The 22,468-nt window shown below is 46.6% G+C and overlaps 9 protein-coding genes across 9 annotated transcripts in view; 4 read left to right on the top strand and 5 right to left on the bottom strand.

Moving 5' to 3' along the window:
- Positions 1 to 89: 89 nt before the first annotated feature.
- BHQ10_009425 (uncharacterized protein) lies at positions 90 to 665 on the bottom strand (the record flags this gene model as incomplete). Its single annotated transcript, XM_040882339.1, has 4 exons — positions 90 to 174; positions 269 to 377; positions 442 to 556; positions 624 to 665. 4 exons carry the CDS (start codon positions 663 to 665, stop codon positions 90 to 92), a joined length of 351 nt encoding a protein of 116 aa, XP_040737927.1.
- A 534-nt stretch (positions 666 to 1,199) lies between these two features.
- BHQ10_009424 (uncharacterized protein) lies at positions 1,200 to 3,306 on the top strand (the record flags this gene model as incomplete). The annotated part of the gene is made up of 2 exons (XM_040882338.1): positions 1,200 to 3,077; positions 3,136 to 3,306. 2 exons carry the CDS (start codon positions 1,200 to 1,202, stop codon positions 3,304 to 3,306), a joined length of 2,049 nt encoding a protein of 682 aa, XP_040737926.1.
- Positions 3,307 to 3,477: 171 nt separating this feature from the next.
- BHQ10_009423 (uncharacterized protein) lies at positions 3,478 to 8,727 on the bottom strand (the record flags this gene model as incomplete). The annotated part of the gene is made up of 12 exons (XM_040882337.1): positions 3,478 to 3,856; positions 3,920 to 4,083; positions 4,141 to 4,229; positions 4,300 to 4,838; positions 4,912 to 5,002; positions 5,055 to 5,120; positions 5,295 to 5,660; positions 5,717 to 5,837; positions 5,909 to 6,055; positions 6,131 to 6,252; positions 6,312 to 6,604; positions 8,354 to 8,727. 12 exons carry the CDS (start codon positions 8,725 to 8,727, stop codon positions 3,478 to 3,480), a joined length of 2,751 nt encoding a protein of 916 aa, XP_040737925.1.
- Positions 8,728 to 8,869: 142 nt separating this feature from the next.
- Positions 8,870 to 9,340, top strand: BHQ10_009422 (uncharacterized protein; the record flags this gene model as incomplete). Its single annotated transcript, XM_040882336.1, has 1 exon — positions 8,870 to 9,340. The coding sequence occupies one exon, from the start codon at positions 8,870 to 8,872 to the stop codon at positions 9,338 to 9,340; it is 471 nt and encodes a 156-aa protein (XP_040737924.1).
- Positions 9,341 to 9,617: 277 nt separating this feature from the next.
- BHQ10_009421 (uncharacterized protein) lies at positions 9,618 to 9,908 on the bottom strand (the record flags this gene model as incomplete). The annotated part of the gene is made up of 1 exon (XM_040882335.1): positions 9,618 to 9,908. The coding sequence occupies one exon, from the start codon at positions 9,906 to 9,908 to the stop codon at positions 9,618 to 9,620; it is 291 nt and encodes a 96-aa protein (XP_040737923.1).
- Positions 9,909 to 10,868: 960 nt separating this feature from the next.
- Positions 10,869 to 11,956, bottom strand: BHQ10_009420 (uncharacterized protein; the record flags this gene model as incomplete). Its single annotated transcript, XM_040882334.1, has 2 exons — positions 10,869 to 11,121; positions 11,196 to 11,956. 2 exons carry the CDS (start codon positions 11,954 to 11,956, stop codon positions 10,869 to 10,871), a joined length of 1,014 nt encoding a protein of 337 aa, XP_040737922.1.
- A 3,115-nt stretch (positions 11,957 to 15,071) lies between these two features.
- Positions 15,072 to 16,238, top strand: BHQ10_009419 (uncharacterized protein; the record flags this gene model as incomplete). The annotated part of the gene is made up of 1 exon (XM_040882332.1): positions 15,072 to 16,238. The coding sequence occupies one exon, from the start codon at positions 15,072 to 15,074 to the stop codon at positions 16,236 to 16,238; it is 1,167 nt and encodes a 388-aa protein (XP_040737921.1).
- Positions 16,239 to 16,962: 724 nt separating this feature from the next.
- On the top strand, positions 16,963 to 18,522 carry BHQ10_009418 (uncharacterized protein; the record flags this gene model as incomplete). Its single annotated transcript, XM_040882331.1, has 1 exon — positions 16,963 to 18,522. The coding sequence occupies one exon, from the start codon at positions 16,963 to 16,965 to the stop codon at positions 18,520 to 18,522; it is 1,560 nt and encodes a 519-aa protein (XP_040737920.1).
- Positions 18,523 to 21,885: 3,363 nt separating this feature from the next.
- Positions 21,886 to 22,468, bottom strand: part of BHQ10_009417 (uncharacterized protein) — a gene marked incomplete at both ends in the record, with an annotated part of 4,303 nt that continues 3,720 nt past the window's right edge. The window contains one exon of the mRNA XM_040882330.1: positions 21,886 to 21,963. Coding sequence (XP_040737919.1) covers positions 21,886 to 21,963 — 78 coding nt within the window. The remainder of the gene's footprint in view (positions 21,964 to 22,468) is intronic.

The following is a 22,468-nucleotide window of genomic DNA, read 5'->3' as shown; positions in this document are numbered from 1 at the left end:
GAGAATTGTTGTATCTGATCATACAAAGCATGTCCGTATCGCAATTCATACCGTACCAGCGAAGAAATTCCCACAACCATCGAGTGCGCTTAAGCAGCAATGGTAACCTCGACCTCGACGCCAGCCTCGATGTTGATGATGATCTGCTTAACGGTCTCGGTGGGAGCGTGAAGACTGTAGCAAAGTGAGATAATTAGCCATTGACTCTCAAACAGCGATAGGTATCATCTTCGCGATTCGACAATCGTGCCGACGGGGTAGGACTTACTCAATCAAACGCTTGTGGATGCGCATCTCGAAGGTGTCCCAGGTCTTGGAACCCTCACCGTTGGGGGTCTTACGGGTGGAGATCTTGAGGGTCTTGGTGGGAAGACGGACTATAATGGCAGTGGAATTAGACATTGTGCACCTCAAAATTCTGGTTGATGGAATGATACTAACCAGGTCCCTTGACGGTGAGAGACTTGCTCTTGGCACGCTCAATGAGCTCCTGGCAGACCTTCTCGAGGGAGGCAACCTTGCGGGAGCTGAGGGTGATACGGATCTTGTGGATTTTCTGCAGGGTGACAATTAGCAATTGATGTGATTTGCGACTGTTGTGTTGTTCGGTAGAGAGGACATACCGGGCCCTCGCCGAAATCCTTCTCGGGCTTCTGGAAAGACATTTTGACCGGGTGAATTGAATGAAATGAGACAGATGATGCCAATCAAGACCTGAACGCGCAACAGAGTCGAAGGGTTCGGTAATGTGATGAGAGGCGTGGATAGTGTAGTGGAGATCTTTCGAGGTGGAAGTTTTTGACGAAGATTGTCGCGATAAGATAGACGGTCTAAGCGAGGGCGCTGTTTGCACTGTTTGAATGTGCGCAGCTCCGAGCTCTTGGCATACGGCACGTGATAAGACTCGGTTATCGATGCGCTACTCCTAATTGGGAGCCCGTTGCTGAACGAGCGTTGGTGACTAAGCATTCTGATGGAATGAGCCAGTGGCAACCAATCAGATTGCTAGAACGATGACTGCTCTTGGAGGTCCTCGACCAGCTTGAATTCACTCGTTCCATGAGTCTTTTGAGGATGCCCTTACACAACCTCGTCTAGTCTGCTTCACGGCATAGACTTCTCCGATATGCGATTAGCTAGCTCCCGAACGACACTACCATTCATCGAGTTTCTACCGGAGAAGCAACTGACATCACTCAATGGATCTCCCCCGCCTCATAGCGGTCCCGCCATCTGTGGTGCGCACAGCCATCCCAAACGAAGAATGGGAAGCCACCCTCGATGCTTGGATACTGTTAACGGAACTACGACTGCATCTGTCCGCAAACCATTTCGGAGAATGTGCGCATGCAGACCGATTCAATGCTCCCTTCCTGACATCGTATTTCGCAGCTCGTGACGATACTCGGCTTCATGGATCGAATAGCAGTACGACGATAAATAAGAAGCCAAAGCATCTTCGAAGGATCGTCTTTCTGCTTTTGAGAAGATACTATTTGGACGTGCAGTCGTTTCCTCTGGCAGACGAGTTATTTAATTGGCGGTTCCTCGGCGACTTTTGTGACACCTATCACTCAAGCCCGGCTCTGAAACAATTGTTATTGGAAGTATGGACACGATACGAAAATGAGATATCACCAAGTGTTGAAAATGGCAAACTCGAAATCATGGAGGTTCTGTCAAAGACCAACAAAACAAAACAAGTGGACGCAGCTTCCGAAGTAGTCCTTGATATTCGACGACTAAGTCTTTTGTCTTCAGCGTTACCACAAGTTGGCTGCCTACTCATGACAGGATCCGACTATCTCGATACTTTGCATGATGCTTATAGAATATCACTCTCTGCCACCAATGAAGCTGACGGTAAGGCGTTGAGAAATGCGTTCGTTGCAAATCTCTATGTCGGGTTGACTTCTCTGCTAAAACTACCCACCCCTAACCTGTCCTTATTACTCGATCAACTATTCTCTCTCAAAGTCTCTGCGAATGTCGAGACAACCTCCAATAAGAAAGCCAAATTGTCGCCAGATCTATTATCCGATTTGGTGTGTAGTACAGATATCCTCGTCCGGATAGACCGATACTTGATATCAGCACCACAAAAACGTGGCCAGGATCTCGTCAGCTCATTAAGGGAATATCAGCTACAGACAAAAGGAATGTACAATCAACACTACCAGCGACATAAGAAGAGAAAGGAAAAAGGCAAAGCCATGTCAAACACCGACCAATACGATAGTCTCCATGTTCACAAAATCTCCTTAATAACACAGATTCGTGACCTCTTTCCGGACCTTGGCGAGGGCTATGTTGTCCGATTGCTCGATTACTATGCAGATAGCGTCGAGACTGTAGTCGCACATCTGTTGGAAGGCTCACTCCCACCTGAACTAGACGCGCTCGACAGAACTGAACCTCTACCGGATCACAACCTACATAATCATGACGTGATGGAGCCTCATCATACTCCGCCGCAACTTGGCTCACCTCAACCCGGATTTGCGCGTAATATAGATTTGGAGGATGACGAAATTATACAAGCTGCACGGTCTGCGGCTGGTGGACAACAGAAGAAATTGCTCTTCGGTCGAGCCAACATTGATTCTACGGCCGACACTATCCTTGCTGATCGAAGCCAGCATGCTGCCAACAAAGCCGCAATATTGTCCGCATTGGCGAATTTCGATTCTGACGACGATGAGCGAGATGATACCTACGATGTGGCTGATGTTGGCGGTACCGTCGATTCGGCAATGGGGACAGGAACATTAGATGACGAGGGTGAGCAAGAAAGACGTAGCAGGTTAGGTGCAGCCGTCTCTGGAGAAGGCGATAAAGACACTACGGACCTTGACCTGACGTTGTACCGGTTATGGAAATCAAATCCTGCACAATTTGCGCGTGACTCGGCCACTCGAAGATCGCAACCGCGGACGGCACTAAAACGCGAAACTGGAATGGCTGATGAAGCTATTGAAGGATGGGCGGTCATGCTTCAACGAGATGTGAAAAAGCAAAATCGCCTGGATTCGAAATTGGCACTCGATGCTGGAATTGGCGGTGCTGGCGGAGCAGCCGTAGGTCAGCCCGAGTTGGCTTCAACCGCTTATCGAAGACCGAACGCGAAATTGGCAGTTGGCGAATTTGATGGTCCGGAGAGTGATTCTGGGTCATCAACTGGCGCTAGAGGAAGGGGAAGAGGGCGAGGTGGATCCGGGAGGGGCGCACCGAACAGAGGACGGGGAGGGAATCGTGGACGAGGCGCCAACCACCGTCGAAGAGACCAACATGCTAAGAAAATGGTGAAGGCCGGAGTGCTCCCTAGTTGATGATTACCAGTAAGTCTTTGCTATTTGCTAAGTGAAATCATACCACATAGCTCTGCTGGAAGCCTTCCCTCAATGACTGAGATTTGCATGTTTCATAAAAGTCATGAGACCATATATGTTTCTAGATTTATCTGGTGAATTTGATAGATCACAAAGTAACATGCCCCGGTGAAGGCGGGACGTCTCCTGTCTCCCAAAGTGTCATATTCTTGCCAAGCACAAAATCAACGTTTCCTCCATCAACAAAGATATCCTCATGAGTCAACCAATTGCTGGCCCAATCTTGACCATTCACGCGCACACTCTGTACGTAATAAGACCCTTCGTTGTAATCCAATCCAGTGGCAGTGATGTGTAGTGTCTTGTTTCCGTTCACCGTCATGTTGATTTCCGGGAACCAAGGAGATCCAATCAAGTAGTTGGGTTGAGTGACAATGGGATATAACCCAAGTAGTTGCCAGAGAAGCCATGAATTCATGGCTCCGGCGTCGCTATTGCCAGGAATACCGTAGGCAGCATCCTTGAAGCTATACATAATGGTTGTCAGGAAAGACCACAATCGGATTGAGTGTTCTCAGAGTAGGACTTACTAAGTATTGCTGAGATTACGTGACTGTTGCACCGATTTTGCTTGCTTGTTAATGTAGTGATAGAGATAAGGGGTACCAAAGTCAGGTTCGTTCCCAATATTCATCAGCGTAGTAATGCCAGCTCCGTTGGACCCGAGGTCTTGTTTGGCAACTCCAGGTTCGAACTGATAATTCATTAGTGGGGATCTAGTAGTATCAGCCTCATCAACATGCTAACGCACCATCTTGTCCAGTCTTGACTCAAAGGTAGCTTGTCCTCCCATTAAGTCAATCAAAGTCTGGACATCGTGAGGTATACTAAAGGTATATTCTTTAAGCAGTTAGTCGATTGATCATGAGTACATGTCAAAAATCTTGTGATATCAGCGAGGAAGAAATACCCCAAGGAACACCCTCATAGGTGATAGAACTCCATTCACACCCTCCGCAGTACAACGGGTCATAGTCGCTCTGGTATGACCCATTTGCGAATCTGGGAGCTAAGAACCCAGTGAAATTCAGACTGGTCACTTCCTGATTCCAAATCAACTGCCATCCAGCGGATCGATTCATATATTTCGCTTTATCAGCGGGCTGAATTCCTGCAGCAACCTGACTCAACGCAAAATCGTTGAGACTATACTCGACTGTGCGTGAGATACAGCGTGTATTATGGTCAACAGATACGTAACCGAGTTCTTTCCAGTCGTCGAGAGCACCCCGGCCTTCTTTTGTGCTTGCCGTGAAATCCGTGGGATCAAAAGTGTTATACGGTGTGACTTCAGCGTCTTTGACCATGGCGGCGTAACCTTCAGTCCAGTTGATACTTCCACGGAGGCCTTTGACGTATGCATCTGCTAGAACGTTATCGCCATTGGAGCCTCCTTGAACGAGTCCGTTCCAATTCCCAGATCGACCGTCGGGGAGGTACCCCTGATGTCTGAGCAGTTTATATGATATGAGTCGTTGATGGTAAAAGCAACATTTGATCGTTTTTAAACAAGATCACTCACTTGTAAATATCAATCAGGCCACGAATCATCGACTCGTAATACGAGGGCTGCAAGACGTGATAGAGGCTGACCGTACAGCGAAATATATCCCCTTCATAAAGTAAGTTTGCCAAAATCCAAAATGAGCTCAAGGAAAAACTTACACAAGGTATAGAAATCGTCCCAGAATGGCTCATCAGATACCCAAAGAGGGTTCTCTCCGGTCCTATCTGAGGGCATTAAACTAGACCTTGTTAGCCTTGACTCCTGCATAACGATATCACAATTGTAGGGATTGATAATATCAGAGGAAGGAAATAATTACTGCATGAAGTAAAGGGAGCTGTAGAGAAGTCTCAAGTTGGTGATATTTGCTGAGCTATCCGTGGGGACTCTAATCTTACTGAATACGTCCGTATTCCACTCTTTAACGGCATTAGTAACTGTATCGTTCAAGCTCCATGTAGGAATTTCCGAGCCAATATAGCTTTTCGCGGTGTCGATGGATATAAAGGATATTCCGATACGAGAGGTAATATTCTGCGGAGCTGTTGTATTGTTGTTCCACCCAAATAGAGCACCAACACGAGCGTTCATGGGTCCGGAAGTGGCTTTGGTCGTACTACTATTCCCATAAATTGCTTCTGGAATGCCGCCGTTTGCTAGAGTCTGATATCGAGGCATTGGGTCGGTATTCTTCCCGGAGAAAATTTGTGCTGATTGGGCAGCTTGGGAGAATTCGCCATAGAAGTATATGGTATAAGGGGCACCTGATGTTGTCAGCCATTGCATCTCAGATTAGTTCATAACGTAAATCAAGACTAACCGTTATTCCAACCGCCGACGTACGTCCCGTAACCTTGATACGAGTTACCTTTGGGGTTGATTTCAATTTCACCGCCTACATAAAACTGAGAACCTGAATCTCCGGGCGATCCGGGAAGATACTAAATTAAGAACGAGGTGTTGTTAAAAAAATTGACACTATATCTTCCATCTGGTGGAATATGCGTCTTACATGAGATATATCAATTAATATGTACTTTTCACCACTCGGAAATGAGTAATTGATGATACCGGCATGTCGAGAAGCGGAGAGCTCTACAACGACACCGTTTTGCAATGTAGTCTTGAAGTATCCGACACTTGCAGTATCATTACCAACCTGTTGTAAATAGTCGTGATTAGACAGAAGAAAATGTCCCGATAGTAGAACGAATCAAGCAAGGAAGAAGCTTACCCTTGACTGGGCATAAGTCTGGTTGTCAAGCAAATTCACAGGTGCCTCAATCGATGTCAACGGCATCTGAGGGACGACACCGTATTTAGGAGCGCCACCGGTACCACTTTCATGCATCATGGCTGTAATCCGCATCAGAGCCGCAGATACCAACAAGTCAGAATACATCAGAGAAACATACTAAAAGCCGTCACGTTTCCTTTTGGGGTCCATCCTCCATTGAGCACAGCGGTTGTCCAATTGACCGCAGTCGAGTCAAGTCCAAATTTGACAACGCCAAAAGGTCGGGCGCCGCCTACAAATATATCACCACCCCCAAATCCCTCACCTGGCGTTGGGCCCTCGGAGCCCATGAAGGCGTTCACATATTGAGAGTAGTCGACGATGGAGCCCGACTGTCCTTGGACATAGGAGACCAATGCACTCAGCCACAAGAAAATGCGAATGGGAGATGACACAAGCATCTCCGTCTTCCTTTTTTAGATCTCGTTGTCGTGTGACAGTTCTCAGACAGGGCTGTTCGGTGATGGCGGTGTGGCATGGTGCTTAAATAAGGACCACCGCCGTCGGAGAAATTCTCACACCGGTGAGGGGAATGTAACACCACATTCCACTGACTTTAACCTATAGTATATACGATTGACGTCAATTCTGATATCTTTGCAAAAACTGGGTGAAAGTGACTTACTCCTCGTGAAGATCAGCAAACCCCGCATTGTGATTGTGTCCAATGCAACGTCTGGTGTTAGCTGCCTGATGATCGGCTTGTAGTCACCTACTTCGACGCAGAAAAGAGCACTCAACGAGGTGATCCTTGGTGACGCTACAGTTCGACTTGAAATCAAGCCAAAGGACATTGTTGCTCAAGTTACTCATACCTCAAGCTCCACATAGACTCCGCATTACCAAGATGGACAACTCGGGGTCGACTTAATAAACTCGCCTCTTGAGTCACAAACAATCAGCCCTATGATTTTCCTACAAGGTTATGCGTACATATTCACAAAAATAAGTCAGGGTATAATGCTTAACCTGAAGATGTGGCTTAAGGCAATCTGACATGAGTCGCGAGAAAGCGGGTCCAGCGTGAGAAAAGTGAGCAGCTGAGCCGACAGCTCTTGTTGACTTGTTCTCTTTAGGCAATAAGAGGAGATGGAAGACTTCCGAACAAGTCAGTAAATCAGCTACAGTGACTTCAATAGGGCCCAGCAATGTCAAGTGATGGACGAGAGAGAGCAGCAAACATTAACCTACGTTACATGAAACAGTGTCTATTACTGTTTCAGTACTGGAGACTATAACGGTAACAGCCTCACCCACCTCTTGCCTTCCGGTTCTACCACGACGCTTCTACCAGGCGGCCTAAAAGTGTCGTAGACGTGGCGTATGTAATTTTCGAGATCTGATTTACTCTTTTTTTGAAATGCTTCAGTCTTCTTACTTTACATATCCAACTATATCTACCTTCTTTCTTCGGATATTTCTGCTACTTGGTATGTAGGTGGCCGCGATTTAGGGTAAGATGGTTGAAGACCAAGATTGATAAACGCTAAAAGGCTGCTATACTATTCTCATGGCCTTGGAAGGGGATCGTCGGAAGTCTGCTCACTAGCAATCGTAGACAAGTCAAGCTAGGCACGAGTTACATAACCATCGTCGAGTAGTATGTCCCTTGCCATAGTCAACACTCTATCGGATAGATGATGCAATATAAAGGTGGCGATTCACCTTCCCAGTGAGTGCGCGTACCTCGTCTCAAAGTACATACCAAGTTTCTTTCCTGCTAAACAGAAGCCAGGGTGATGGTATCCAATTAGTACTAGGATATCTCAATACGATGTAAAGGATGTGTATTGGGAATGGTCGATATGGTTTTGAGGATTTCTTTGCACTTACGCTCTCGCCACGTTCTGCACTGCATCCTGATAATATCCCCTTTAATGAAATGGAATGCTTTTGCACTTTCTGTATTAGCGAAGTTAGTATACAAGATGCAGTTTTGCTTCAATTATATAGTTCGCTCGGCTCAAAAGCGAAGATTTGGTATAAAGGGCCAACATCAATTTGAAGTTATTATTCTCGTAGGAATCCATATTATGTCTTGCTTTATCTTGACTATGTGAACTATAAACAAATCATTGACAGAGGTACTCTAGATCTTTCAACACTTTCGCCAACTGTTTCACGTTATTCGAATGATTGCCCTCTGTATTTTTCACCCACAATTCGCTTAACCTCTCTTCTGTCATGCCGTCATTCGCCTGCATAGTTGCGGGAGCATCGATTACGTTCACACTGAGATTATCAGGCGCATCATAGAGAGGTATCGAAATAGATCTGACATCAAGGCCCTGGGCGTATTCCTGCTGCATGAACGTCGTCAAAGAGGCAGCCCGGCGGAAATTCCGAACAGCCTGGACGTTCAGCTTGAGCAAGTTGGCATACTCAGGGGCGCGATAGGAAAGATTGATAATCGGTTGCCCAAGCTCCGATAGGAATTTGCTGTAGTCACCGCTAGCGCCAGGCAACACACGTCCCGTTTCAATTTGTCCAGCGAAATCTCGGTCATCGGGGCCTTTGGTTGGAGAGATGATCATGAACAACGACTTAAGTCGTGCCATTGATATACACACGATGCAACCTTCTAAGGACTTTGAATACAACATGCCATACCTTATCTGGTTCCCTGGTCGAGCTACTTCTAGTACATACAAGACTCTTGCGAGGGCAGTGCCTAAAATGAGACCAGCACTTCTCCACACAGCGGTCTACACACGGAATAAAAACCTCTTCGACTGGCTGCTCGACGACCTTAGCACGGCAACGACACTACCTGCTCTTCAGGAAGCCAGTGTTCAAAAGTGGGATCTGGAAGACGGCCATTCTTCTTACTTCGAACGTCGTCTCAAGGCTCGTAGTGAGGAATTAGGGATAGATCTTAGCGGCTTTGTAGAAAGTTGGAAAATGTATACGGCAAAACAAGGACAGAGTAGCGACTACCTGGCGAAAGACCTAACCCCTGACGGGATTCACAGCGATATGGAGGATTGGGGTTTCTATAACGGGTACATAGTAGACGCTTCCCAGGTCGAATTGTGGGCATCAGCACCTGAGTCGTGGCGCCCAGACTGGTGGAAAGTTGAACTAGACTACGAGGACTGGCCAAAAAGTGAAGGCCTCGCGAGTAACCTAGCATCAACAAGTCTCTAGTAATATCATATGAGCCGTTTGACAACTAACCCCTATGATTGGCCTAAGTATGACCTGTATTTGATAAATTCGTGCCGCACGACTGCAAACTTAGTTCTCTGTAAGTTCAGTGGTATTCCCCCCTAACGGTAAACTAATGGCCTCAGGTTCCTCTAATAGGAGAGTTCAGCTCTGGGATCTAGCTACTGGCATTCTGCAGCAGATCCTTGAAGGTAATTCTAATTGGGTTCAAACAGTATCATTTTCTAAGAATGAACAAGCGTTTGAATTCGTGCAATCATTTGGCATCAGCAAAATCCACAAAGCAAACCCCCATTGCCTTCCCATTACCATCAAACTCCACCCCTTCATCTAGCAACAGCTTCATCTTCTCCGTCGAATACTGCCCGCCGTTGACCCATTCGCCCTTGTACCCGCCCAACGATCGATCTGTAGCGAGGACTCTGTGACACGGCACTGCAGGCGCGAATGGGTTGTTCTTCATTGCATTTCCGATTGCGCGAGGTCCGGAGTTGAGATGTTTGGATATTGCAGAGTATGTCGTCCATCGTCCGGGGGGGACGCTCATGAGTACTCGGTAGACTCGTCGGCGGAAGGGGGTTAGAGTTGGATGGGATGTGATACGGAAGAGGGTTTTATGTATTTGAGAGTTTTCCTTGGGTAGATTTTGGTCGATTATCTGTGTGGTCTTCTTTCGGCTCTTTATCTTTGTTAGATCAAGTGGTGCTGTGACCGTTGCCTTGGGAGCTATCGCCATCGCCATCGCTTTATTTTTATATAAAATTGTGCCCTCATGAATCAAAGGTGAACCACTTTGAGTTTGAATGGTGAATACCAAAGATGATTGCTTGTAGCCTCCGCCAAATGGGTATGGAGGTTGAAGTCGCGTAAAGGACAAGTCCAGAGACGCGTCGTGTTCCGTGACGTAAGAACTATTTCCTTAAAACGGTTATCAGTTCCTCAGATTGCCGTATAGTTGGCATACAATTATGTCAATAATTTAGTCCTCACAAATGAACAACAAAAAAATTTCAACGACGACGGAAAATATATAAATTGTTTGATGGACAATGACTCACGTGCCGAAGAAAGTGATCCCGAATTAACCAATAAGATAAGACAGGATATGATAAGATAAGAGCGAGTGATAGGGCTGCTCCTTGATATCCTTCATTAATCCTATCTTCGATCTACTTCTGTCTTGCTTGGTATTCAACTGGCTCCATGCTAAAAAGGTATGCGACTAACAATTCGGAGACAAATCTCGTGTGGTCTGTGATGAAAATGAACATGGAAAATGATAAATACATACGAGAAGGTATCACGTGGAATGTGAAAGATTAAAACAAAGAAGGAAACAAAAAGCCATGAATCTATCATCAAGAGATCAAAGAAAAACTTAGAAAGGAACAGAACAAACGCGTCGGTGATCCTACAGTCATAAGGTCATCAAGCATCAAAATATCGAGTCGTAATATGTATGTCCATGCAACAGAACGATGTACTGAGTCAATGAAAATATAGGTGATCAAAATGAGTCATCGAGCATGGCATTAGCCTTGCGCTTCCCAGTACGTTTGGGGATATCATAGTTGTGGAATGTGCGCAAATGTTCCATCAGATGGTCACGACGTGGGAAACCGATGCTACCTTTGCGAACGCATTTTTCCACGGGGCAATCCATTGGTTGAGGGGAGTGAACGCTCGATTCGTGTCGTTTGACGTCTGCGCCTCGGGTGAAGGACTTGCCACATATCCGGCACCCGAAGGAATGGGTTGGTCTGATTAGAAAGCACTGTGTTAGCTTATGTTCTTTGTTGCGTCCTACTGCTATTGAGAGAATAGCATGACTTACTTCTTTCGTCGTACACGCTGAAGCAAAGGAGACTCGTCAGCAGGAGCTTTATCAACCTGGCTGGCTGGAGACGGGACAGAGTAAGGAGTGCTGGGCGATGGTGACACTGGAATTGGTTGTGATGAGTTCACTGGCTTGAAAGATCTTCGAGCGAAGTCATCACTCTGATAGCTCATCGACGACGCTGAGGCAGCAGGCGATCCTGAGTAGTAGTTTGAAAACCATGGGTGTTCAGAAGGGCTAGATTGCACCGATGGACTCAAAGCAAACTGGGGTGCGGAACGGAAGTGGTGTCTCGGTGTAGGAATCGCAATTGGGCGAGTGCCAGACGCACTACTGACCCCAGTAGGAACAATGGTATCGGAGCAAGGGACCACAGACCCGAACTCATGCGACACCATCGTATGAGGTGGCGAAAGGTACGACTGTACATTGACCGTTGATCCACCGAAGTCATCGTAAGAAGTGTTCGGGGTCATGTCTCTCATGTCGCTGATTGGATTTGTGTGCATGTTCATATTCATGTTCATACCCATGTAGTTGTTCGTATTCATGTTCATGATGCCTAGACCCATATCCTGACCGATTCCAACTGCACCCAAGTCTGATCCCGATCCAGGAGACAGAGCATATCTGGACTGAGAGGTGGCGTACTCGTTGTGAGGCTGGGAGCTGTAGGGTTTGTATTCATTACAGACATCATAGAATTGCTGTCCGTGGAAAGTCAAGCCAGTCCCAGTGTTATAATCAGTATATCCCATAGTTGGGTCATACTCGAAGTGAAAGGGGTCCTAAAGAATTATTAGTTCATTTATTGTGATATGACCAATCATGCGATCGAGTAAGAATTCCCATTACAGGCACCATGCAGATTAGTCAGATCAAGAAGAGGAGCTCATACCATTTCAGGATTTATGCAGTGTGTCCACAAGACACGTACAGGGCAATGGACCAAAAGCACGCCCAGCAGAATATCCCCACGGCATCCAAGACCTCACAGGACTTGAGTAATATTGACAAGGTGGCGGTTATTGAAATTCGGAMAAGCCAGTAGGAATTGGGAGAAAAGAGAAGCAGTCATTAAAGCACAGAGCTCTTATCAAAGAGGAAAGTGATGGTTAAGTAAAAGATTGGTGAGAGATTGACTAGCAGGGTCCTGCGAGATGTAAAAGAGAGAGTTCTTCTCTTAGCGACTCATGAGAGGTGACTCCTGCTAGGGTGTTGGAAGAGCATTTGGCTCTAAGGTTCTGCACGTGAGATCTCAATCTACCCTCCAAGTATTCTTCAACAGCTAACAACTAGCCATGAATAGTGTAAAAAAGGAGATTGGTTAAGCCAGAAGCAAACGAAGAAAAGGCAAATACAAACGGAAAGATTGATTGTGATTCTAGAAAACATTTTGAGGAAGAGACGGAGAATTGAAGACTCGAATCCATTGTCTGGCGCAGCGGCGCTGATTGGCCAAGCCGCTGGGCAAGTCAGGCTACATGGAAGGAGCGTAGAACGACGCTAGAAGCTCTTGGACCCTGTAAATAATGTACTGTACGTACTAGGTGGTACTAGTCTGTGTATTGTATTTATTCTCATGTATGATGTACCGCGGACAACGCCTATAATTAGTAGCACCTACTGCGAGGGCCAAGTAGAAAGAGATACAGTAATGTCTGGAATTATTCATTCTCTGGAAAATTTGCTATCCTCCGCTGGTATTCATGCGATAGACAAGTCGATGTCCGTCTTACACCCGGTACGGAGCAAAATACTCAGCTCTACCGAACGAGTCAAGTGCTCGAAATTAGCGCTTCTGTATCACAATGTAAGAGACCGATCCGTGCTAGCGCACCGGCATCACTTTCGACTTGAACAGCGATCATCTGAGGCAGAAGATCTGATTGGTTTGTTGAGGCATGGAATTGCATACATAGTAATTAGTGCCACGTACTCGGCGGATAATATGTATGGATCAATTAGGAGCGTGCGTAGCTTTTGCATACAGCTTGTCGACGCAGACTTGAAATGATGTATGCTCCGCCCACTGACTAGTGTCGATAAGGAAAGGTGAGCTTCTAGCGCCATTCGCTAATCCTAACCCTAACCGTCTTACCCGACCTAAAACATGCGGTTTATCCGGGTCACGATACGAGTCGATATTTGTATCGCTGTCTATGACTTCACACAGTATACCTACAAGAATTGATTCAATCTATCTCGGAATATAGTTATGTAAGCTGATGTTCGTACGTGCAATCCACAGACACTAGCCTCCGAGTCAGATTTGCTTATCGGCCCGTGCCGAGCATCGATTCATAGCAGTGAAAGAAAGACCAGAAAATCGACCATTATTAAAGGATAGGCCAATGGATAATAAGTACAGAGCAAGCCATCAACTGGGATCAGAAGAACGCTAAAAGTCCAAGTCGATTGAAGAAGCTTAGACTGCGTGATTTTATCTGTTCTTTATTCGCAAGTATGTAGGGTTCTTCTATTGAGCTAGGTTCCTTAGGTCTAGTGTAGCTGGATAATAGCCAGGAATCTCTTTGCATTTCTACTGTCAGGGGCATCGTGGCTGATCCTCCAGCCAAGGTGGATAGATTGTTCCACAGGACCTGCATAAGACAGTTCTTTGTATGGCAGGTATGCACTCACTCCCGCCGAGTTTCGTCTTCAAAATGCCTGCCGACCGAACCGATGACACTGAACCTGTGGTGTATGTAATACTATGTATCAGTATGGTAGTTACGTACTAGCAAGTATTGTGACCAAAAGTGGATCTGGGGAAACCATGACGGGAGTTTCCGGCAATGAGTCCCATGACTTTTTCTCGACAGCCTCAATTATTCCCATTGAGTAAATCAACAATCTGGTTATGGACACCTAGACAAATGTCAATAAATGGCTCATCGCCGATCGAGCCTCCAACAATCGATGAGACAATAATAGCAGTAGTTGTACAGAGGAACGATCCAAGCCGACCGGTCTCAACAGTAGCTACACAATACAGTCTGCACCACGAGTTGAGCATGGCAAACGCGCTATTGTAAATAGCATTCGAGAGTTCAGATTCTTCTATGTTGGGATTTCTATTTCMACATAAACATCGATTTCTGTACGCAGCTGATTGCTCTGATGGATGGATAAGTGAACAGATAGAACAAGAAGAATCATTTAGCCCCCGCATCGTCAACACCGCCTTGGTCCATCTTCTGTATTGCCGATCCATTCGCCACATTCAGTCTCCGTCCCCCGACCTCGACTAACACACAAGGCTGTCTCCAAATCAGCCTAACGTAGTTCAAGTATACGGCCTCGTCTACTTAGGTCCCAAGTCGCGAATGAATGGATCAGTGGTACCCCATGTTTATTGATCGATCGATGCGTGAATTAAATACCGACAAAATGCCGCATACTAGGTGTAGAGTGAGGCGAGTAGTCTCTGAAGAATTGGGGCTTGATTCGGCACGAACAACCGCTGTAGCCAACTTTAAATAATACCAACCATATTTTACACCGAACGAATTAATAACACGCAGGTTGCTTTGAATGGACACCCGACGCTGCGCAATCGAGTTGACTGCCTATTCTGGAGAGTATGCGAAATTGAAGTGATACAGTACTCAAATCGGAGAAAGGTGAATCAGTAGTTAGTACGTAGCCTTTGGGGACTTTCGGTTGTTTGTTAGAAGTATAGGCGACCTCAATTGATCCCGATGCTGTCATTATTTTGACAGGTGGAAGGCTTTCCGCTGTTTGCACTGTTTGCTTGGTGGGTCGACTGTCGGGGGCGCATCGAAAAGTCTCCCAGTCTTGGCATTAATCCAACTTACAGGGAGTTCACCTCACTGCAGGCAGTCACTTTTGGATTATGCTTTGGATACTATGGAAGACCAGGATATTATCTTTAACAGACAAGCAGAAGAAACGGTTCACTCATTTGGAAGCGATGACGGGACTGAAGCATTCACTACAGAGGACGGGTTGAGTGACCATGAATCGATTCGAAGAAAAACACAACTTAGGTGGTATGGACATACGAAGCCGGAACGAGATCTAATCAAGCAGTTCAAGGCGACGCACAGGAAGAACCTGTCTTGGTTACTGTATCGAGCATTCTTGATTGAACAACGCCGCAAAAGAGAAGTTATCAAAAGACGCCATCTAGAAGAAATCGCAAAAGAGGACCAAACCGACGAAGAAGAACAAACCAAGAACTTGAAAGTTGGATTGAGAAGCAGAGACTATATCACGGCATGGCCGGCCCAGCCAGAAGTTCTGCAACCAGAAAATTATGGACTACGTCAGGGTTCTTTCAGTCGACACAAGCAATATCCAACACGAAGAGGTTTACCAAATCGGGCATTAGTTGATCTGTCTGGGCTGCGACCGAATGCTGTCCCTGATCAACAAGATACCACTTCGGATTCTGAGAACGAGGAGAGTCAATCAGAGGAATCTGTCACCGGTCCAGGTGGATTCGCGGAGTTGAACGAAAAACTTCACTCTTTCAAAAGAGAGCCAGAACCCCGACCGAGTGCACAGATAGAGGAGGTCCTTTTGGCACGCTTGATGAAAATCAGCAAGGAAAAGTTTCGCAAACGAATACACACTGGGCAGCTGCGTACTGATGGCTTCGATGTTTCGGCCGATGATGGATTGATGACTGTTCAACTACGGCCTTTGGCGCGAAATTTGATCGCCGGTCTGAACACCTTTTTACGTGGCATGGATGAGCAGGCATTTGGGCGCGGAAAGAGACGGCTCCATTACAACAACTGGGAGACCGTGATGATCATGGCTTCGCAGCAGGGATGGCCAAAAGCGATTCTACGGCGAGCAACAGCAAGGTGCAATGCTATATTCAAGGAAAGTGTACGGCCAGAACAGAATCTGTCCACAATCAAGGAACCAAAACAAGAAGAGTCGGCGGGACCCAAGCTCCACGGTAAAAACCAATATCTCTGCCCTGTGACAAACTGTCTACGACATAGGATACCATTCGTCCAGTTTCAGAATTGGAAAGAGCACATGGATAGGAGCCACGCATAGTACACAATATGAGCAAAGATGCATTCATTCTCTTCAGGTGGGTGTCATTGCATTTGTCAATCGTGGAGAAGTGCTTGCCATGATTCGGCACCAGACGAAGCGATTCCGGTCGTGCCTTCTGTTTTGGGCGGACGAGCACGTGAGCATTCGTATCGTGTGGTTGTATGCGCCGCTTGGCAAACTCTGCTGAAGATAGAGAACTTTCATCTGCGGAGGCAGGTGCCATCCAGAGTGGGCCCCCTGGTCGCTCCTGCCTTTTTCGCATTCCTCCCGCGTGGCAAAACGAGCCGGCAGCCAATCAGCTTGTCTGATAACCTGCTCCTATCAGATGCTTTATCAGGAACTAGCCAGAAGCAGCAAGTGGCCGCGCATTGTCCAATCACAGCGCTCACAAGCAAAACGGAAGGGGTGGGGCCGCTGATACACAACCCCTGCCTGAGGCCAATCATGTATTGCGCCCTGAAGTCGCCCATGCGAATTTTCTTCCTTCAAAGGAAAGCTTCTCTAGCCTCTCCGCCCTCCGCGTCTGATTTTTCTTCGCCCACTCTTGTCTTTCTATCTCTTCTTGCGATCAGCTAGGGTATATATAGAGCTCCGCCAGACGCGCGTTTCCGTCACCGTCTTACTCCGTGTGTCTGCTTGGCTTTGTCGTTTGATTGTGCGTTGTGCTGCGTACTGCTAGAAACGCTCCACCTGGTTCAGGTAGTCGCTTTTGTTTGACACTATGGAGTACGATGCTGAGAAAGGCCACGGCGCGCCTGATTATGCCACCGACACCAAGGCCACTTTGAACGTGAGCAGTTCCAATGACGACTCGTCTCCGTCAGAAATGCGCAATAGCGACGGCATTTTCGCCAGTCTCAGTGCTTTCGAACGGCGCATGGACAAGAAGTTTGGCATGGAGTCGGAAGCCATTGTTCGCAAACGTCCTGAGGATAAGCGACCCGTACACTGGCGAGAAGAGTTGTCAATGGCTCTGCTCTGGGCCAGTGGCACAATGAACATTTCGTGTTTTGCAACTGGTTTCCTCGGTTGGGAGTTTGGCCTTAGTCTCAAGCAATCCATCGTCATCACAATCTTTGCGTCGATCCTGGGAGGTGCCTTGACCGCGTACTGTGCCACTTTTGGAGCTGCGACCGGTCTTCGCCAAATCAGTGTCAGCCGTTTCAGTTTCGGATGGTGGCCGAACAAGCTTGTTGCCATACTCAACGGTATCCAGCAACTGGGTTGGGCCGCTGTTGCGTGCATTACTGGTGGTCTCGCCTTGACTGCCGTCTCTGACGGTCACGTGTCGTTGGTGCTCGGTATCATCATCCTCGCTGTCGTCGCCTTGATCATATCCTGTTTCGGTTTGAAGTTCATTTTGATCTATGAGCGCTACGCATGGATCATTTTCTTCATCATCTTCCTCATCATCTTCGGCGAAACCGGCAAGTACGCTGACAACACATCTCCAGCCTCCGTCACGGGAGCGAATCTGTCTGCATCTGTCCTGAGTTTACTGGCTATTGTCTACGGCTCAAGCGCTTCTTGGTCCACCATGGCTAGTGACTACTACGTTCACTATCCCGTAAACGTCAGCCGCGTCAAGGTGTTCCTCATGACTACTTTCGGCATTGGTATTCCGACATCCATCGGCATGGTGGCTGGATGTGTTGTTGCTTCTGCATTGAACAACCGACCAGACTGGAGCGATTCCTACGATGAGGGAATCGGGTACCTTGTTCAGGACATGCTCTATCCCCGTGGCTTCGCCAAGTTCCTGCTTACCGTTCTCGTCTTATCTGGTATCAATGTCAACATCATCAGTCTCTACAGTGCCGGTATCTCATTCCAACAAGTCTCGAGACCCTTTGCAGCAATTCCTCGTTTCATCTGGACACTCTTATGCTTCGCAGCTATTCTGGGTCTTGCGCTCGGTGGCCGTCAACAACTAAATACCTATCTACAAGACTTCCTCAGTCTTCTTGGCTACTGGTGCACAAGCTACACGATTATTCTATTCGAGGAACACGTTTTCTTCCGCAAGGGCAATTTCGACAATTACGATCTTGAAGGATGGAATGACCCGTCCAGACTTCCCCATGGTATCGGTGCAGCCGTTGCATTCCTACTTGGTGTGGTTGCCTGGTGCATGGGTATGGATGAAACGTGGTTTGTAGGACCTCTAGCGAAGCTCGTCGGTGACGCTGGCGGTGATGTTGCCAATGAATTCACATTTGTGGTGACCGCTTTGTCGTATCTGCCGGCTCGTTATCTCGAGCTGAAGTATTTCGGCCGTTGATCGGCTGATGCACAATTATTCAGAATCTCGTACCTCGCCACTTGATGCACTTAGATTATATGTCGTTTAGTTACAGTTAATTGATAATAATACCCATTGATTGACAATTTATCTATTGCAAAAATATGCGTAGATTTTATATCCATGTATACGCAAGTATTCCACCCATCACCCACTTTGTACGGTCAACATTGCCTCTTCTTTGTCTGGAACCAGTGTTCTCGGCCGTCACATGAACAGGACCCTCTTTTCGTATGTATCTGCTGTGAAGATCGACTTGCTAAGAACCAACCTAAACGAAAGAATTGAACCCTTGCGAGCATCCTATGTACATACTGGTACTCCGCATGTCGTGGTCTACTCACCGGAAATTATATGTTGAGTGTGTATGTACCGGATATATTCAAAGATTCTCTACTTTGCATTTGCTGAAGAAAGGAATGACTACTTGAACAACACAAGTTCCAGGGTATTGAATCACAAATCGACTTATCCAATGCGTACCATTGTTCGCGTCGTTACATACTTGCGGTACTTCTGCCTTCCGCGAATCCCAAAGTTCCGGGCTTATATTAAACAACTGATGTGATGATACTGACTCGATAACATCTGCACTCAACTCCAGGAAACGAGATATCCTCCACTATCTACTCGACCTATGGCAGCTGGACTGACTAAGGTACGAAAGATGCAGAGAAGTACTTGGTTGTCTCGAAACTTCGAACACATATCCAGTGTAGGCACGTTATCGATCCCATAGAGGACTATCTAAAGTATTATAATTGTCTAGACGCAAGAATGATATATGTAGTAGTAAATGGTATACATCATTTAGGTGTGACAAATGAAGCTTCGCTCTTTCGACCTTATGGCATCATTAAAGCAGTAGCTTTCGGTTATACGCAGTACGTGTATTTGGATACACCGGGCGTACTAGAACCGTGGTACTTTTGCCTGGCATATGCATCGTAGAGTACGGAAACAGCAATCTAGACCAATTATGGCTTACATTACAGCAAACCGTGTAAAGCTGAGAAATTTGAGTGTGAACGTGTAATGTATTGTATCGTGTGTCTAACTAGAAGAGAGAAAACCATCCAGCATAGGCTGCCATACAGGAATATTATGCAAAGCTAAATATATTTGGCTAGTAAAGGGATTTTTTAGCATTATCTTATAGTGAGGTATGCTTAGTGTTTAATGAAAATAAGTGAATAGATTTATATATTATACTTATTATATTTAGAATAATCTTCGTCCTGGTGAAAGCGGGGCCGGTTTCCGCGTCGAGTCTAGCGGCTAGCGCGATCGGGTTTAGCGGGACGGCTGCGGCCCCGTTGGGTTTAGCGGGCCGCCCGTTCAGGTATGGCCTCGAGACCAGCTGTCTGTCTATAAAAAGGAGCATCTCTCGCTGTTTTAACTCAACCTCTTTTTCCCTTCTCTTTTCCCTCGCAGATGCTTTCTCAGCTGATGGACTGAATTTTCAGTTCGGCCGCGTGATCCGCCACGGCGTAATCAGAAATGGGAATAGCCATGGCTGATTGGTGATTCTACCCTCGTCAATCCACTTTTCATGTTATGCTATCTCCCTCTTTTCTTGTTTTTTACGGTCATTCAGCTCTAAAATGAGACGCCTATATCAGGATCCAGGCTTCTCTCGCAGGTTCTTGTCCCTATCATGTCTCGATGGCTCATCTCAGCCCCGTCCAAAAGCAGGAAACCCAAGATTTAGCCTTGAATAGCGCCAGTTCTCCCAGTTCTGTTTCTCCATGACAACTTCTCACTGGCCGCACGTTTGCCGTGAATCAAATCCGGTTTTGCCGGGCTCTGCCTTGTCTCATGATTACGCTTCTAGCTCCCCATTTCAGTCAGCCCAACCGCATGCGCCAAGTGGACGATGTTACCTTGTCTGTCGATGGTCTCAGCGATTACAACGCGGTGCTGACGTGGAACCTGCATTCTGACTCTGCCAGCAGGGCTATGAGCCAAATGCTGTGTGATTTCGGCCTAGCTTGCAGCAATAATTAAGACTTACATATGCGGACGAAAGGGGATGGATTAGACTGGTGCTAGAAGCCAATAGATCTGTCTGCTTCTAGTGATCCTGGTTTCAGGCGATTGACGATCCTGCACAGCCCCTGAATAGCTAAACATCTATATTAAGTTATTATAAGGGGTTGATGCATGGCATTGCGCAGGAGCTCTTGCTGGAGGCCAATAAAGTTGCGCCAGTGCCTTCCAAGTCTCTATCAATGCAGGAATAGAGACACTATCCTTCTTCCTTGTTTGCTCAACCAATAGCAAAATAACGCATTGCGGCTAGCTAGGAATTGAACAATAGCGTCAACACCAGGGTTTCAGTTCGTGATACTTGTGTACTGCCTAAAATTAAGTTAGCTTCTAGCCGCAGGATCAGAAATCCACGGGAATTGGTTTGCCAGACTTTCCGAAAGAACGTGACTTACAAGTCTCCTGAACCTCATAAACCTGTAGCATTATTCCTCTCATCTCACAACCAGGACAGACATCCTACCATCCTGCTCATATTTGCCTCTGCTTCATCGAGACAATATGGATAACATCATATTTAAAGACCCTTCACAACCACACAAAAAAAAAACGAGTTCTCACGTTTCTGTCCCTGTTGCAAGATGTGACACGGCAATCGAATAAGAGCCAGGACCGATTGATCCTTATTTTAGTTACAATACCAATTTTGACCTACATGCCCAGGATAAGAAGCCAGTATCCTTGTACGAGATATTCTCGTTATCAGGCGACAAGGAGATGGGAAATGGAGATCTTATTATTAGATCACCGCAAGCCTTATCCCCAGGGAACATGAATGGCGAACAAGAATGGGCTGTATCTGGCGTTCGTGAATCATAGACCTTATACCCCGCGATTATCAAGCCTACTAAACTGATGTGACAGCAGGCAGCTCAGCTGAGGATATCATTCCTATTGACTCTGTAATTCTCGAAGAAGTCAATATGCGCAAGAAAAATAAAGATAAGAATCTTTCTCTTAGTTCCCCTGGCTTCTTCTATCTTACATCACCAACATCACTAGCACTATATAGACAAGCTCAGATAATCATACCTCCCACTCCTATTTCTAACGCAAACCCAGAACCACAGCGGTTACCATCCAAAAGGCGACCGAGCAATAAAACTCATTATAACAACCCCTCCAAACAATTCAGGAGTGGCTCACTGCCGGCAAAAGATCAGCAGTATACGCTACATTCATACTTTTCAGTTACGCCACTTCACAAACGTCTCGATTTCCTGGCTTGGCTATTTAAGACGGGCTTATCCGAGTCATTATCCGCAGCTAGCGTTGAGCTTCCCTCCGCGCCAGTCAAGACGGCAGATCCGTGTATTGAGCCCACTTGATCAAAGCATCGTCGACCCCAAGCTGCCCGCAACCGCGCTGGTCCTACTTCAACCAAGTCCAGGAAGAATAAAGCATAGGAACACGAAGAAGAAATGCTTCTTGTGCAGTTAAAGAAAGATGGTTTGCCATGGTCCGTGATAGCGAGGAGGTTCGAAGAACGATTCCCAGGGAGGACGCAGGGCACTATTCAGGTCAAATGGAGTAAGGATTTCAAACATTTGCATTGACTGTAATGACTAGACTGTATACAGGTCTCTACCATGTTTCTGTTACTGGTCTTTGGTGAATTTTTAAAGCGAGCGGAATCTGGATATGACATCTCTCTTGTCCTTAGGTTGCGTCGTAGTTCTTAATCCTTTTTAAGTCTGTGATAAGAGCGACTGGCAGTGCGCAGAGCTTTTTATACTTCAGTTCACTACTGCCCATAGCAGCGGTGTCTGACCATTTTTATCCACTGATTCCACTGCAGCACCTTTCTCAATCAGCACCTTCACTACTCCCTCACGCCCCGTCCGTGCAGCCCATGATAGCGGTGTCCAGCCATTTA

This window comes from Talaromyces amestolkiae (genome assembly GCF_001896365.1).
Source record: "Talaromyces amestolkiae strain CIB chromosome Unknown scaffold24.1, whole genome shotgun sequence".
In the NCBI taxonomy this organism is placed as follows: Eukaryota; Fungi; Ascomycota; class Eurotiomycetes; order Eurotiales; family Trichocomaceae; genus Talaromyces; species Talaromyces amestolkiae.
The sequence above is the reverse complement of the archived record's forward strand: the minus strand, read 5'-3'. Positions and strand labels throughout refer to the sequence as shown.